Source organism: Hibiscus syriacus, unplaced genomic scaffold (genome assembly GCF_006381635.1).
Source record: "Hibiscus syriacus cultivar Baekdansim isolate YM2019G1 unplaced genomic scaffold, ASM638163v2 tig00004072_pilon, whole genome shotgun sequence".
NCBI lineage: Eukaryota > Viridiplantae > Streptophyta > Magnoliopsida > Malvales > Malvaceae > Hibiscus > Hibiscus syriacus.
In genome coordinates this window covers 2247055-2262862 of record NW_024061998.1, presented here as the reverse complement: position 1 = coordinate 2262862, position 15808 = coordinate 2247055, and the positions used below count along the sequence as shown (strand labels likewise).

The 15808-nt window shown below is 32.6% G+C and overlaps 1 protein-coding gene and 1 pseudogene across 1 annotated transcript; one reads left to right on the top strand and one right to left on the bottom strand.

Annotated features, from left to right (window-relative positions):
* The first annotated feature begins 9920 nt into the window (after positions 1-9920).
* Positions 9921-10505, top strand: LOC120190224. The gene is made up of 2 exons (XM_039193334.1): positions 9921-9942; positions 10024-10505. The coding sequence occupies exons 1-2, from the start codon at positions 9921-9923 to the stop codon at positions 10503-10505; spliced, it is 504 nt and encodes a 167-aa protein (XP_039049265.1).
* Positions 10506-13475: 2970 nt separating this feature from the next.
* LOC120189655 lies at positions 13476-14979 on the bottom strand (annotated as a pseudogene).
* Between the last annotated feature and the right edge of the window lie 829 nt (positions 14980-15808).

Here is a 15808-nt window from a genome sequence, read left to right as displayed (position 1 = left end):
GATTGTTTGAGAAGGAGGTTGTGTTTGAGAATAGGTGGGTTGAGAAGAGCTTTGAGAAAGACCCCTCTTCTGACGCTGACGTTTTGGAACTATTTTGGGTGTGGATGCTGTTACATTGGAACAAAAACACATTAAGGGGAAAAAAAGACCAATCTGCAAATCAAACAAACCCTAATTTATGGCAAAATATCGACAAATCTACCTGAATATTTTATCGTAATAGTTATGAATGCCGGTATTCGTCGGAGTCGATGAGTTCTCTTCTATATTTAGGTTTAGGGTTTTTTGATTTGGAGTTTGTATCATATTTATAATGAATGAAAAAAACGAGTAATTTAAAAAGGTATCGACACAAGTTAATAAAGTGTCGATACATTATGGTGATCTGTTTTCAAATTAAATCGGTATTTTTATACCGGTTACATTGTTAATTTACCTATTACATTATAATTATGGGTTTCGATGTTTTTGGGATCGACACTTTTTAGTGCACTTGGTTTTGAAATACATTCTGAACCAAAAGTATCGACATTTGTTTTATTTTTATCGATACTTTTTGTACACCTATTTTCTCAAAAACCGGTATACTTAGACTGGTTACCTTGTTAATTTACCTAGTACATTATAATTATGAGTTTCGATATTTTTGGGATCGACACTTATTATAAATGTATCGACACTTTTTAGTGAACTTGGTTTTGAAATACATTCTGGACCAAAAGTATCGACACTTGTTTTATTTGTGTCGATACTTTTTGTATACCTGTTTTCTCAAAAATCGGTATACTTAGACCGGTTAAATTGTTAATTTACCTATTACATCATAATTATGGGTTTCGATGTTTTTGGTATCGAGACTTATTATAAATGAATCGACACTTTTTAGTGCACATTGGTTTTGAAATTCATTTTGGACCAAAAGTATCGACACTTGTTTTATTTGTGTCGATACTTTTTGTACACATGTTTTCTCAAAAACCAGTATACTTAGACCGGTTACATTGTTAATTTACCTAGTACATTATAATTATGGGTTTCGATGTTTTTGGGATCGACACTTATTATAAATGTATCGACACTTTTTAGTGCACTTGGTTTTGAAATACATTATGGACCAAAAATATCGACACTTGTTTTATTTGTGTCGATACTTTTTGTATACATGTTTTCTCAAAAACCGGTATACTTAGACCGGTTACATTGTTAATTTATCTAGTACATTATAATTATGGGTTTCCATGTTTTTGGGATTGACACTTATTATAAATGTATCGACATTTTTTAGTGCACTTGGTATTTGAAATACATTCTGGACCAAAAGTATTGACACTTGTTTTATTTGTGTCGATACTTTTTGTACACATGTTTTTCTCAAAAACCGGTATACTTAGACCGGTTACATTGTTAATTTACCTAGTACATTATAATTATGGGTTTCGATGTTTTTGGGATCGACACTTCTTATAAATGTATCGACACTTTTTAGTGCACTTGGTTTTGAAATACATTCTGGACCAAAAGTATCGACACTTGTTTTATTTGTGTTGATACTTTTTGTACACCTGTTTTCTCAAAAGTCGGTATACTTAAACCGGTTAAATTGTTAATTTACCTATTATATCATAATTATGGGTTTCAATATTTTTGAGATCGACACTTCTTATAAATGTATCGACACTTTTTAGTGCACTTGGTTTTGAAATACATTCTGGACCAAAAGTATCGACACTTGTTTTATTTGTGTCGATACTTTTTGTACACCTGTTTTCTCAAAAACCGGTATACTTAGACTGGTTACATTATTAATTTACCTAGTACATTTTAATTATGGGTTTCGATGTTTTTGGGATCGACACTTATTATAAATGTATCGACACTTTTTAGTGCACTTGGTTTTGAAATACATTCTGGACCAAAAGTATCGACACTTGTTTTATTTGTGTCGATACTTTTTGTATACCTGTTTTCTCAAAAACCGGTATACTTAGACTGGTTACATTGTTAATTTACTTAGTACATTATAATTATGGATTTCGATGTTTTTGGGATCGACACTTCTTATAAATGTATCGACACTTTTTAGTGCACTTGGTTTTGAAATACATTCTGGACCAAAAGTATCGACACTTGTTTTATTTGTGTTGATACTTTTTGTACACATGTTTTCTCAAAAACCGGTATACTTAGACCGGTTAAATTGTTAATTTACATATTATATCATAATTATGGGTTTCGATGTTTTTGGGATCGACACTTCTTATAAATGTATCGACACTTTTTAGTGCACTTGGTTTTGAAATACATTCTGAACCAAAAGTATCGACACTTGTTTTATTTGTGTCGATACTTTTTGTATACCTGTTTTCTCAAAAACCGGTATACTTAGACCGGTTACATTGTTAATTTACTTAGTACATTATAATTATGGATTTCGATATTTTTGGGATCGACACTTCTTATAAATGTATCGACACTTTTTAGTGCACTTGGTTTTGAAATACATTCTGGACCAAAAGTATCGACACTTGTTTTATTTGTGTTGATACTTTTTGTACACATGTTTTCTCAAAAACCGGTATACTTAGACCGGTTAAATTGTTAATTTACCTATTATATCATAATTATGGGTTTCGATGTTTTTGGGATCGACACTTCTTATAAATGTACCGACACTTTTTAGTGCACTTGGTTTTGAAATACATTCTGAACTAAAAGTATCGACACTTGTTTTATTTGTGTCAATACTTTTTGTACACCTATTTTCTCAAAAACCGGTATACTTAGACCGGTTACATTGTTAATTTACCTAGTACATTATAATTATGAGTTTCGATGTTTTTGGGATCGACACTTATTATAAATGTATCGACACTTTTTAGTGTACTTGGTTTTGAAATACATTCTGGACCAAAAGTATCGACACTTGTTTTATTTGTGTCGATACTTTTTGTGCACGTGTTTTCTCAAAAACCGGTATACTTAGACCGGTTAAATTGTTAATTTACCTATTACATCATAATTATGGGTTTCAATATTTTTGGGATCGACACTTATTATAAATGTATCGACACATAAGTTTATTTATTCTCTCATTAAAATGGTATATTTTACCTATTAAGTTTGGGAACCATACTTGGACAAAATGTTGGAATCAAATCTTTGTGTTTATTAATTTTGTCATTATTATATTCTATTTTTGCCACCTACATTGTAAATTTACCTATTACTTTAAAGTTATTGCATTTTGTAGTTATTGAACATACGTAATATGGAATAGCCATTCAGGCCTGCGCATGATGACAATTATGTTAGTGACATTTGGAATAATGCATACAACGATCTCCATATATCATAACTATCAACATGACTCCTACTGTGTATAAGAAACATGTACAAAAAACATTTGGATAACTTTTCGCATCTCATACATAATTACATTCACATACAAAATTAAAAATCGTATACAAAATTAAAAATCTTAAGCAAAATTAACCCTACATTTACATCATCCATTCCTTTTGTTATTCTTGTGTAGCATGTAAGCTTTTGTCATCTTCGCTCTTAGTTGATTTTGATTGTGGCTTACAAGATCATTTAATATTCACATACGATCCCATTCTCCAACAACCTATATTCAAATTGTCAGTACGTTAAGTATTGTAGACCACAACATTCAATCTACGACTTTTAACAATTTAACCGCAATCTAATTTTTAATTCTACTTACAAAATCACCAGTAGCCCCTCTAGAACCGATCGATTCCATCCACATCATCACATAAATGCCACAATCATGTTCATTCGCTTGCTCGTTCATCTTATGCTCCACGAATTTGAATCTTTGCAAGGGGAAATTTCCTAGATATCCACATGCTTTTACCAAAATTTTTTCTTATTATAATTATCTAATATTTTCATCTGCATTAAAAATATGAAGTTATGATCCAAACAAATTATGCATTATAATTTACATAATTTCCTTTCATACATACCAATCTCTTAGCATCATTCACTCTCTGTTTAGCTGCTTCAGATGTAAACAGACTATCATATACAGTTGCAACACAGTCTACCATATCCAACACCAACAGATACTAATGTGAATTATTGTGGTTTATTGTAATCATGATCTGCAACAAATTTCACACCCAATTTGACAAAATTCAACATTATATATCCAAAAACATCATTTATGCCTATTCGCATGGTGTCTTACCTTCTCACAGTTGGTGAATTTCACATAATTATGCAACATGGCACCCCAAAAACTCGAAATACCCTCAACATTACAGATGTTGTCCAACGCATGTTTCTGCAATTACGTGACAATAATTATTAATTTACTGTCTATAACATTACTTTTCAACATTTATTAATTTAACTCACCGCTAAGTTGTATGGAATGCAACCAATCATCCGGCCTGATTTTTTAGAATCGTAGCATACTGTCCAGGCGAGCAAATCAATAACCTAACAAAATTAATTACACAATCAGAATATATTCAATAGGTTTTAACTTTTAATCGATTTCTACTTACCACACCGCCAACCCATTCACTAGGCTTCAACGTTGGAACGTCGGATACACTAGCGTATTGATTTCCCATTGAGATTACAGAATATCTGTATGAATCATTAGGAGTAATATATTGTCATGAAATATTTAAATATCTCTCACAAAGCAATATATTTAACTTACCCCGATTCTAACCCACTATTCCATAAATAATCACAAATTGCAGCTTCGATCGGTTCAATTCCGCTTGGAATAACCGCTTTTTCAACCTATAGTTTTGCATACAAATTTTTGTCACAACAACATGATAAAAATCAAATTAAGTTTTCTTTTATTCAACTTATCTTCTGCTTCTTCTGGGGTGCAGGACATTCCGAATCCAAATTTGCATCTCTAACACTCTCCGGTGTATAGATGTTAGTGACATCATTTCTCCCCATTTCCTCCATCTTTTCTTCTTCCTCTATCTTCTCTTTCTTCAAATTTTTTCAGTTCATCATATTTTTGCTCTACATAGCTCTTCATCTCTTTCATTTCACCCTTCATTTGCCCCCTTCATCCAAGTTTTTCTCAACCACCTCCTTCACCCCCGTAAGTTCACTCCTCAATTCCACAACCTCCTTGACAACTACATCAATTTTTCCACCCGTCAACAGATTAAGTTCCCTCAACACCTCAACTTCATTCACCACTACATCTACATTTCCTTCCACTTCCCCCTTATGTCTCTCAAATGTCTCTTCGAGTCTTGATTGTGTTTGATGAATATAAAAAATGATTTTTTTAATATCAGCCAATTCAGACATCAAAATTTCGAATTTACTCTTTTTTAATATCTCTTCTTCCTTCTCCAATGCCTCATCTGCTTCCTCTGTCTCCTCTACCTCCTCTGCCTCCTCTACCTCATTGACAATAACCTTCAAAATTAAATTTGTATTAAGACATTGATTATATTCTTAATATTATTTAATTACATTTATTACCATTTCTAGCTTCCTCGGTCTATCCAACTTCAACTTTACCATCACTCAAACCACCTCTTCCTTCCCCCATGCACGGATGCGTGCCACTCCGTTTCTTTCATAAGCCAGCAAACTATCACAGCCCGACCAAAAATCAAACAGTGCAACTTGCATTTATAATAAAAGTTATCATTTTATATAATAACTATACTATCATTTTATATAAAAACAAAAACATTCTTCAACTCAGTTACCTCTAAGATTGCTATGCACCCTTTGAGGTATCTCTAGCTGCCCTTTTGAAAGGTGATTATTGATTCAATCAGTCTCGAATGGATATATTCAGCCCAATTGAATTCACCCTTCAAGCCTTCATCGCAAATGAGATTCATATTGTCCTTGTTCGTTGACGTATCACCCGTTGGACAAAGAAATATCCCGACAAGGTACAATAGAACTCGGGCCTTCAGCTCACCCCCCCTTAAGATCCACTTTTGATATCCTCTTCAACTTCAGCATACGTCACCTTCTAATTCAAACCATATTTAGAGGCAAGTGTTTTCCAGTTCTTACTCCTACAGACTTCTACAACACTTTTGCCTTTGTTTTGTACCCCCAAGACGGTTGCAGCAGTCGATACCCCCAGAGGGAATGAATAATCACCATATTTAGCAATACATTGTTTGACATTAAATTTCTCCATCAAGGATCGATACAATTCCCTCCGAATTGGTCGATCCCCTACTCCTATTAACGATCCAAACCCCATTTCCCTCAGCACATTCAACTGATCCTTCTCTTTAAGGTGTTCAATTAATGAATTTACCCTTTTTATGCTGCACCTTGTCGACACTTCCTACATTTTTTAACAATATATAATGTTATTGTTCTTATATATCTTGTATCAACGTATTTACAAGTTTAATGAATACATTCTTTTCATGTGCTTTCATCCGTTCTTTGTATTCTTTACTATCATTCCTTGACTGTGTGATGTAAGGTTCATTTTCAGCATCACTCATCGAATTCCATTTCGACCTCACATCTTCTGTCACCTAATAATAAGCATAAACGTTTCTTAATCAATACATTAACGCTAAATAATACTCAATGTCAATTTCATTTTACATACCGAACCAGTGTATGTGTCATCTTCCTTCATCCTTTTACATTCGGCCATACTGTCAACATTTAAAATTTGTAATCAATTTAAAGTTCTTAAATACTTTAATTCAATTACCATTTCAATAATAATAACAAAAATACATTGATACTTACTAGAAGTATATATATCCACCCGTTGGTTGCTTTCCACCCATTGACTTCATTTTTCCTTCATATATCAGTTTGCGCAAATCAAATCAAATACTGTTTACATACACTTTATTCAATATACAAAAATCAATAACCACTCTTTGTGGTAAAACGATTAGTCTTCAAAAGAATTTGAATGTCCACTACAACAAGTGTCGACACATTTATACAACCTAAAATATCATTTTCTACCTATAATATCATTTTTTTACTTATAATATCATTTTTTACATATAATATTAAATAAAAGTATCGAAATCGGTCCCAAATACTTCTTTACTTCGAAAACCTCAAATAACAACACATAAAAATCATATTTCCGATTACTGTAATAATAAAAAACTAGGGTTTCAACAACGTACCTTTCGATTCGACTGCAGCAACAAACAAATAAAACTTCGCTGGAGAAACGCCTTCTTAAATGTAACAACAATTACGCTTCGATTTCAAAATCTCTATCTATTTTAAGAGGAAATTTAGCTGTCTTTATTTTTACACCGGATATGTTATTTATATTTAATCGATACAACTACCTAAGTGTCGATACTTTTATGTCAAGTGTCAATACTTTCGATAGGATATTTACCTATTTCTTTGAAAGTATCGATAATTTATTATGCGTACTTATTAAATTATCGACACTTTCAATATATCTGGTATCGTTTTACCAGTTTTGTCAATTTTAGACCTGTTTTGTCCTATTTTTGCCTGTTATATTATTATGGATCGATACATTTTTTAAAGTATCGACACTTTATTGGCGCTATAACTTATTCTCTTTTAAATTTCAAAAGTGTCGATAATTATATTAAAATATCGACACTTTCAACATATCCGGTAGTTATTTACCTGTTTTGTCATTTTGAGACCGGTTTTGTCATATTTTAGGTTGTTATATTGTTATGGATCGATACATTTTCATAAAGTGTCGACACGTTTTAGGCGCTATAACTTCTTCTCTTTTAAATTCAGAAAGTGTCAATACTTATATTAAATTATCGACACTTTCAACATATCATGTAGCGCTTTACCGGTTTTGTCATTTTTAGACCGGTTTTATCCTATTTTTACCTGTTATATTGTTATGGATCGATATTTTTTTTTAAAGTATCGACACTTTGTAGGCGCTGTAACTTCTTCTCTTTTAAATTCCAAAAGTGTCGATACTTATATTAAAGTATCGACACTTTCAACATATCCGATAGTTATTTACCTCTTTTGTCATTTTGAGACCGATTTTGTCATATTTTAGGTTGTTATATTGTTATGGATCGATACATTTTTTTAAATTGTCGACACGTTTTAAGCGCTATAACCTCTTCTCTTTTAAATTCAGAAAGTGTTGATACTTATATTAAATTATCGACACTTTCAATATACCCGATATCGTTTTACCAGTTTTGTCATTTTTTAGATCTGTTATATTATTATGGATCGATACATTTTTTTAAAGTATCGACACTTTATAGGCGCTATAACTTCTTCTCTTTTAAATTCAAAAAGTGTCGATACTTATATTAAAGTATCGACACTTTCAACATATCTGGTAGTTATTTACCTATTTTGTCATTTTGAGACCGGTTTTGTCATATTTTAGGTTGTTATATTGTTATGGATCGATACATTTGCATAAAGTGTCGACACGTTTTAGGCGCTATAACTTCTTCTCTTTTAAATTCAGAAAGTGTCGATACTTATATTAAATTATCGACACTTTCAACATATCTGGTAGCGCTTGACATGTTTTGTCCTATTTTTACCTGTTATATTGTTATGGATCGATACATTTTTTATTTGTATCGACACAAACCGACAAGCTAAGTTTGTCGGTTACCAAATTTTTTAATATTTCTTCATGATTTAGACCTACTACATTATTATTACTCAACATTTCCAATAGCACTGAACTCATTTTGTTAAATATATTATAATGTATCTAATAATGCTATATATTAACATGTCTTTCCTGAGACAATCCCTACAACAAATCTATCTAATCTTCTCAAATGTTGGAGAAAGAGAAAAGAAGCAGTCTTTACCCACAAAAAATCTGTCACAAAACTAAACAAGGCGGGACAGATTACAAACACCTCTATCTTCAATAAACAAATACGCAATTAGAATTGTTTTTTATTTTCATGTATTAAGAAGAATCTGCGATTTTAGATTTTTTGGAAATTATTGAAAAGTATTCAACAAAATATTGGAATTGAAGTTTAATTATAATTGATGGGTCAACCCCATCATTCACTTAACAACAAATAATGTCAGGGTAATCAAAGTATAACTTTTCAATAAATTTAATAATTAGTTTATAATTTCTAAACGTTTAATGATCAAAATGAAATGAAAATCATAACTTAGAGATTACTGATATATTTATCTTTTTTATAATGTTACTAGTGTATCCAAATTGATAATAATGTTGACGTTTAACGTCATAAAAAAGGCCTAGATTTTTCAATTGCATTTAATCATATAATTTGATTATATGAAAATATATTGCATCATGTTCAACATAAAATAAATTAAAATATCAGCTCAACGTTTAATATTTTTAAAAATTATTATATTGATTTACGAATCAAACGATCTTAGTAACTAAATAAATTATTGTTATTTATAGAGATTTTGGGTTCGAGCACGATTTTTGCATATGTATTTGAATGTTTATTGTCAAATGATTAGAAGTCTTTCGAATAGATTCAATATCTTTAGAAATTACTTGTGTTATTTGAATATATTGATAATATTATATAAAAATATAAATGTAAGTATAACATTCATGCCAAATTTAAATAGAAGAATCAAACTCAACCAAGTCATTGGTGTAATTTAGAAATTACTTGTGTTATTTAAATCTTTGATATCAAATATCGAACTCCAGTTGTGTATAATAACACTTCCATTTTACTCTTATAAAAAAATAAAGGTATTATATTTCAATTTTTATATAGTAAAGGGACTAAAAGTAGAATTTTACCTAATATTAATAAGAAAGGACTATAACAGTACTTTAAATACCTCATCAACTCTTCGAAGTCTAAAAAATTCTGTTCAGTTGGGTAACAAACCTTTCTCTCTCTCTCTCTCTAAGATTCTCCGGCCGATCATCAACATCGGAAACTATGAAGAAACTTTACCGTCGAGGCACCACCGTTCATCCATAACCGTCACCATCAATCACCGTCGATCATCTATTTTTCCTTCCGGCCACCATCTTAACCCTAGTTGCTACACTTTCCCCGGAGGACAAACAAGTGTTGGCCTACCTCATCTCTTGCTCCAACAACGATTTCGGCAACTTTTCAAGCCGCCGTAAGAACAACACCCCAAAAACACAAGCTAAAAGAACATCCGGCAGCGACAGCGACCATCCGCCTCTTTTCACCTACGATTGTTTCAGGTGCTATACGAGTTACTGGGTCAGATGGGACTCGTCGCCTAACCGGCAGCAGATACACCATATTATCGATGCTTTTGAAGATGAGGTCTCCCGAAGCAATAATACGAAAAGCAAGAAGGAAAGGAAGAAGAGAGGTGGTTCTGCTGATAACAGTTCTCGTAGTTTGAAGAAACCAGAGGAAGATTCGAGTGAGTTGAAAACGATTGAACCGAGCGGCGGCAAAGGCAACGGAGATGGTGGTGAAGGGTCGGTGAGGAGGCTGTTGAACTTCATCGGAGAGAGGATTTGGAATGTTTGGGGGCAATGAATCTAGACGAGGATCTAGGGAAAAGAGGTGAAGTTTTAAGCATGGTTTTCAGAACCGGACTGGTTAGCGAACCGATCATGCTATCGGTTCACTGGTTCAACCGGTCGAACCGGTTTGACCGGTCGGAAGAACCGGACGACGTCATAATTATTTAAAAACTTAAATAAAAATACCAAAAATATTTAATAAAAAATAATTTTTTATATCACAAGTCATATTCAAAGCAAGTCATAACATATATAAGTTAAAAACCATAAAATCAACTGAAACAAAATGATTCAAATTAATTACAACATAATATTTAAGGTAAAATATATTAAATAATAAATATAATTATATAACTATAATTAAAAAATAAATTTGAGGTTAAAAAATCATAACAAAATTATATAACTATAATTATATAATTATTCTTTCACTTCAATCAAGCTCGAATTTTAGGCTTCAATCGAGCTTCTAATTTTTTTTTTAGTTCAAGCCTTTTGAGTTCAAGTTTCAATATTATATTTCGAGTTTGAGTTGAACTTGATAATTTTTAGCTTGTGAGTTTGAGTTGAGCTTACTTTTAAAGTTTTCAAGTTCGAGTCGAGCTCAGCAATACTCGAGTTCGACTTGGCTCGTTTAACAAACGACGTTGTTTGGTTTAATTTTTTTAAAAAAAAAAACAAAAACAAAAATCCCGGTTTTTCTAGTTTTTTCCGGTTTTCTATCGGTTCGGTTCGAACGATTCAGCGGTTCTGACCGGTTCACTAATAGCAGTTCAACCGGTTTAGATTAAACCGGACTAAACAACGATTCTCGGTTAAATCGGTTGAACCGGCCGATCCGATCCGATTTTCAAAACAGAGGTTTTAAGTCTTTTCCTTCTCTTCTTATGTAACTAAATGAAATTACTTATCCTTTTCTTTTACCTAATCAATTTTCTTCTCTTTTTATGTATAATTAAACCTTCTTACAATGTAAGAAAATGGGTAATTTTTTATCTAAAAATCATCATGTTTTTTTTCCTTTGAAGTATAAGAATTTAATTCAAGCACGTGTATTTATAAGGTCCTTATACACTGTTAATATATTAAAAAAATAAAATAATATTATCTTCTAATCATTTTGAATTATTTAAAGAAAAATTTAATTTGAAATATATGAAATTTGATGTCTATAGGATGCAGAAAAATTGAAGTTCCATACAAATGAGTAAGGCAGAAATTCCTTCCATAAATGTGATGAATCAATGTGATTTACTTACTACTAGTGTACTGCTGCCCTCACATCATTGTCCTCTTCTTCGTTATATGCACTTCTAACCCTTTGTACCTTCTAAATTATTCAAATCCCGTCCTTATTCAAAAAGGTTTGATTAACCCCTAAATTTTCAAATTATATTTCTTATTAATTTTAGATATCCAAAATATTTCTAGATCAAAGTAGATATTTAAATATTTTCATTATCATCTGAGGTATCTAAAATTTTATTATGTTGTCATTTTAAGACCAATCCATCAACTATTATTAAAAAAAATCATCAATTAATAATTATTCGACATGTGAGATTAATTTCTAATTAATACTATTAATTTTTCAAAATCAGACAAATTGAGTCAAGTCTGGGTGACCCATTCCCCACTCCAAGCTCATGCCATTCTCGGTCCTTATATTCAGCATTCCTATCTTATCCTTTTTATGTTTTCTCTCCAGTTTCATTTTTTTAAACTTTTAACATTTAACTATGGATTCCGCACGAATTAAACATTCTTAATGATTAAAAAATAATTCTTATAACATATTATCTTAAGGCTTAAGAGATGATTGGATATTTATTATCAAATGATTAAGAGTTTTCAAATATAACTCTGAATTTTTAAGATTGAATTTTGGTATCCTAGATCATGGTCTGAATTTCTGATACGTAAAGCTTTTCAATATGTATAGGTTCATCTGTTCGGACATTAAAAACATAAAGCTCTTTCCCAAGTTAAAAGATTATAATATTTCTAAAATTTGAAAAAAGATATGTTATGAAATTTATTTTTTAGACTTATTTGAGTGGGGGAAATGGATAAACACGAGTCAAGTAGTCCAAAGTCATTTTCATACAAAAGACCCTCAAGCTTTCCTAAGTCACTCAGCTAGCCGCGTTTGAATCGTTCTCCCGAACTGAGTTTTAATCAAATTGACCAAAGTTTCAATTTTTAGATTATTTAATTCAGATATTTATAAATTTATGGATTTAGAGAATTAAAAGATGTAGATATTGACATTCTTACATTCGAATTTGTTAAAACCATGTCATTAAAGGTTAAATTATTTTTAGTATCGAATTTAAATTTAATTTAATCAAAATTTCAGAGTTGGATAAAGAAAATTTAGAGTTTGGTCATAAATAAACTTAAACCGGTAGACACGTATATTGCCCCTCATCAATAGTCATTAATAATTAGGATAGATAGTAGTAGTCTTTTTCTGACTTGCAATTCTAATATTATACGTGAAAGAAGGGTTAAGAAAAATGTGCGATAACAACAACGATAATTATGAGAAGACCTGGTCAGGCACAATTTCTCTTAATACCAGTTTATTAGATAATAAATCCAAATCTCAATTGGAACGTGTGATTCATGTTAATGATTGCAATTTTATGATGAATCACTAAAGTTGACTCGAGATACATGCAATTAGTGGGTGAAGATTTTCCTCATAACATGAAAGATTACTTCCTTTTCTCTCATCGCCAAATCGAATGTACAAGTTTATGATAAGACTTAGGACTGTCATGCCATGGGATAAGTCTGCCTCTCGTCATTTGTTTTTCCCAATACGAAGAGTCAAAGTAGGGAAAACAATAGAATAGTGGCTTCAAACCCTAAATCACTTCTAATGAGCCGCCAGCATCCTCCAAGGCTTTGATAATTAAAAGAACATAAAAAAAATGTATAAATTATTATGTAATCTTGACCATTGGAGAGCGATAGGCCAAGAGAAATTACCTTTCTAAGAGTCACGCATGTACAGGTATAAATGAGCCCATAGATACACATCCCTTCATCCGTTCAATGATGGCGTTTCGGTTGACGAGTCCCGAATGGGAAGTTAACGGAAGGCCCTCTCTTATGCATTCGTCATATTTTTCCAAGGTGGAAACAATGTCGCTGAAGTCCGGCCGCATCGCGGGGTTAGCTGCCCAGGAGCGCTTTATGAGGTGCGCGAGTATTGGCTGACAACTCTCCGGAAGTGGAGGTCGTTCATTCTGCCAAACGAAATGATAAAACATTTAGTGAAAATGTTTGTGTATCATATACAGTTCAAATTCTGTTTCACTGAAGAGTTCGATAATGTATACATGTGTTAAAGTGAAGAGTCGGAACAACATAGGTTCTTAGTGAAAGCTCTTGAATTCCGAAAGCATTCGGGGTAATTCAACAATTCATAGGGTTTATCAGTCAAACAGACCGTTGCCTTGAGAAACAAGGAAGAATATCTAACCTTTTCAGCCACAGCGAATGCAGCCGGCACAGGGGTCTTTCCTTGGAACGGAAGCAACGCCGTAGTGCGCTCCCATAACGCTATCCCGAAGCTGTACACATCGACTTTCCTAGTATAGGGTTTCTCCTTAATCATCTCCGGCGCCATCCATCGGTAAGTCCCCATGTTCCCTTTAGTTTCCCGGCACTTTGTTTCTAGAAACGACGTACCGAAATCCGCCACCTTAACCCGCATTTCGTCATTCAGAAGCAGATTATTCGATTTGAGGTCTCTGTGTATGACGCCTTGTGAATGAAGGTACTCCATCCCACGGGATATGTCGAGCGCAAACCTCAGGATCGTCTAGGTCGAAAGCGAGTAGGGTTCTTTCTTGTTCAGGTACATCCTCAGTGTCCCTTGTGCATGTATTCCGTGATGATACAATACACAGGCGGCTTCTTACAAGCAGCGATGAACTGAACTATGTTGGGATGAAATAGACGTGAGAGCAAAGCAACTTCGGACTTGAATTGTTGCTCGAGCTTCGTCCTCGTCTCCTCCATTTGGTTTGGGATCCTCACCATTTTCACGGCAACAGCCCTCTGCTTGTAAATTCCTCGATAAATCCGACTATGAGCACCAGAGGCGAACTTGTTACCGATGAACAAATGTGAAAGATCGGCGGTCCATTCTTCTTGATCCTCTTTCGAAACTTCCCACGTCTCGACGTTCTCTGAATCCAAAATCATCGACCACGATTCCAAGCTATCGAATCGCTTCTTCTCCATGTTCACCGTGCCCGAATTCAACTGCGACCTCGATGAAGAAGGGATCTGCAAGTGTTTGCTCTTCGATTTACGAAGGCGAAATGCATGGAAACATGAAGTTACCATTGGAAAAAGGGAAATTTCATGGGAGAGGAATGAGATGCATGTAAACGAATAACAAGTAGAGGAAGTTATTATGGGGTTTCATCATTCATCATGTCATGGTTTTCTGTTTGGTTTCATGGAAAATGAAGAGAAAATGGAGAGTGGTGAAATTTTCACGGGGGGTGTTGTTTGTGAAATAGGATTGAACTGAGGAGATTAGGTTGTTTAGCAGCAGAAATACGAATTCAAAGCAGAGGATTTCAGAGGTATCTCGTGACTGACTGACTGATAAAGTTTGAAAGTAATGACTTTTGGGAGATTTATAAAACGGTTAATTTCACAAGAGATCCCCCAAATTATTTTCTTATTAATCTAGGTCGATCACAAGATAATAGGAATATCTATTTAAATTTTTTGTTATTTATTAGTAACAAAATATACCTTACATACACATATACTTTAACTCGAATCCTTTACCTTTAAGAAGAGCAATATCTATTTCTACTACTAAAATCACTTAGTGAATTAACCTAACCTCAGTCCATTCATTAAATGTGCATAGTCAAAATCGATCTATACTAAACAAATCGTTTGAATAAGAGAACAAATATGTTCGATAATTTAATCGGTGACGCACAGTCAAAATTGAGAGGATCATTTCTCGTCTATTTAATATATCATATTAGTATCAATTAAGCGATCTTAGTGATAAAAATAATTATTGTTATTCTTTGAGATCCTAGGTTCGAGCACCAGAAATATCAAAGGTATGAACGTTCAATTTCAAATAATTGAGAATTATCTTAAAAAAGATATTATCTTATATTTATCTCTTATTAATAATATATATTTATATATTATATTAAAATTATCTGTATAATAGATGCCTACGCACTTAAAACATGATCTAAGTGTATTAAATACGCTTCATGTCACATCCAATCTAGTTTTTGACAGTTCGATTGACGATTA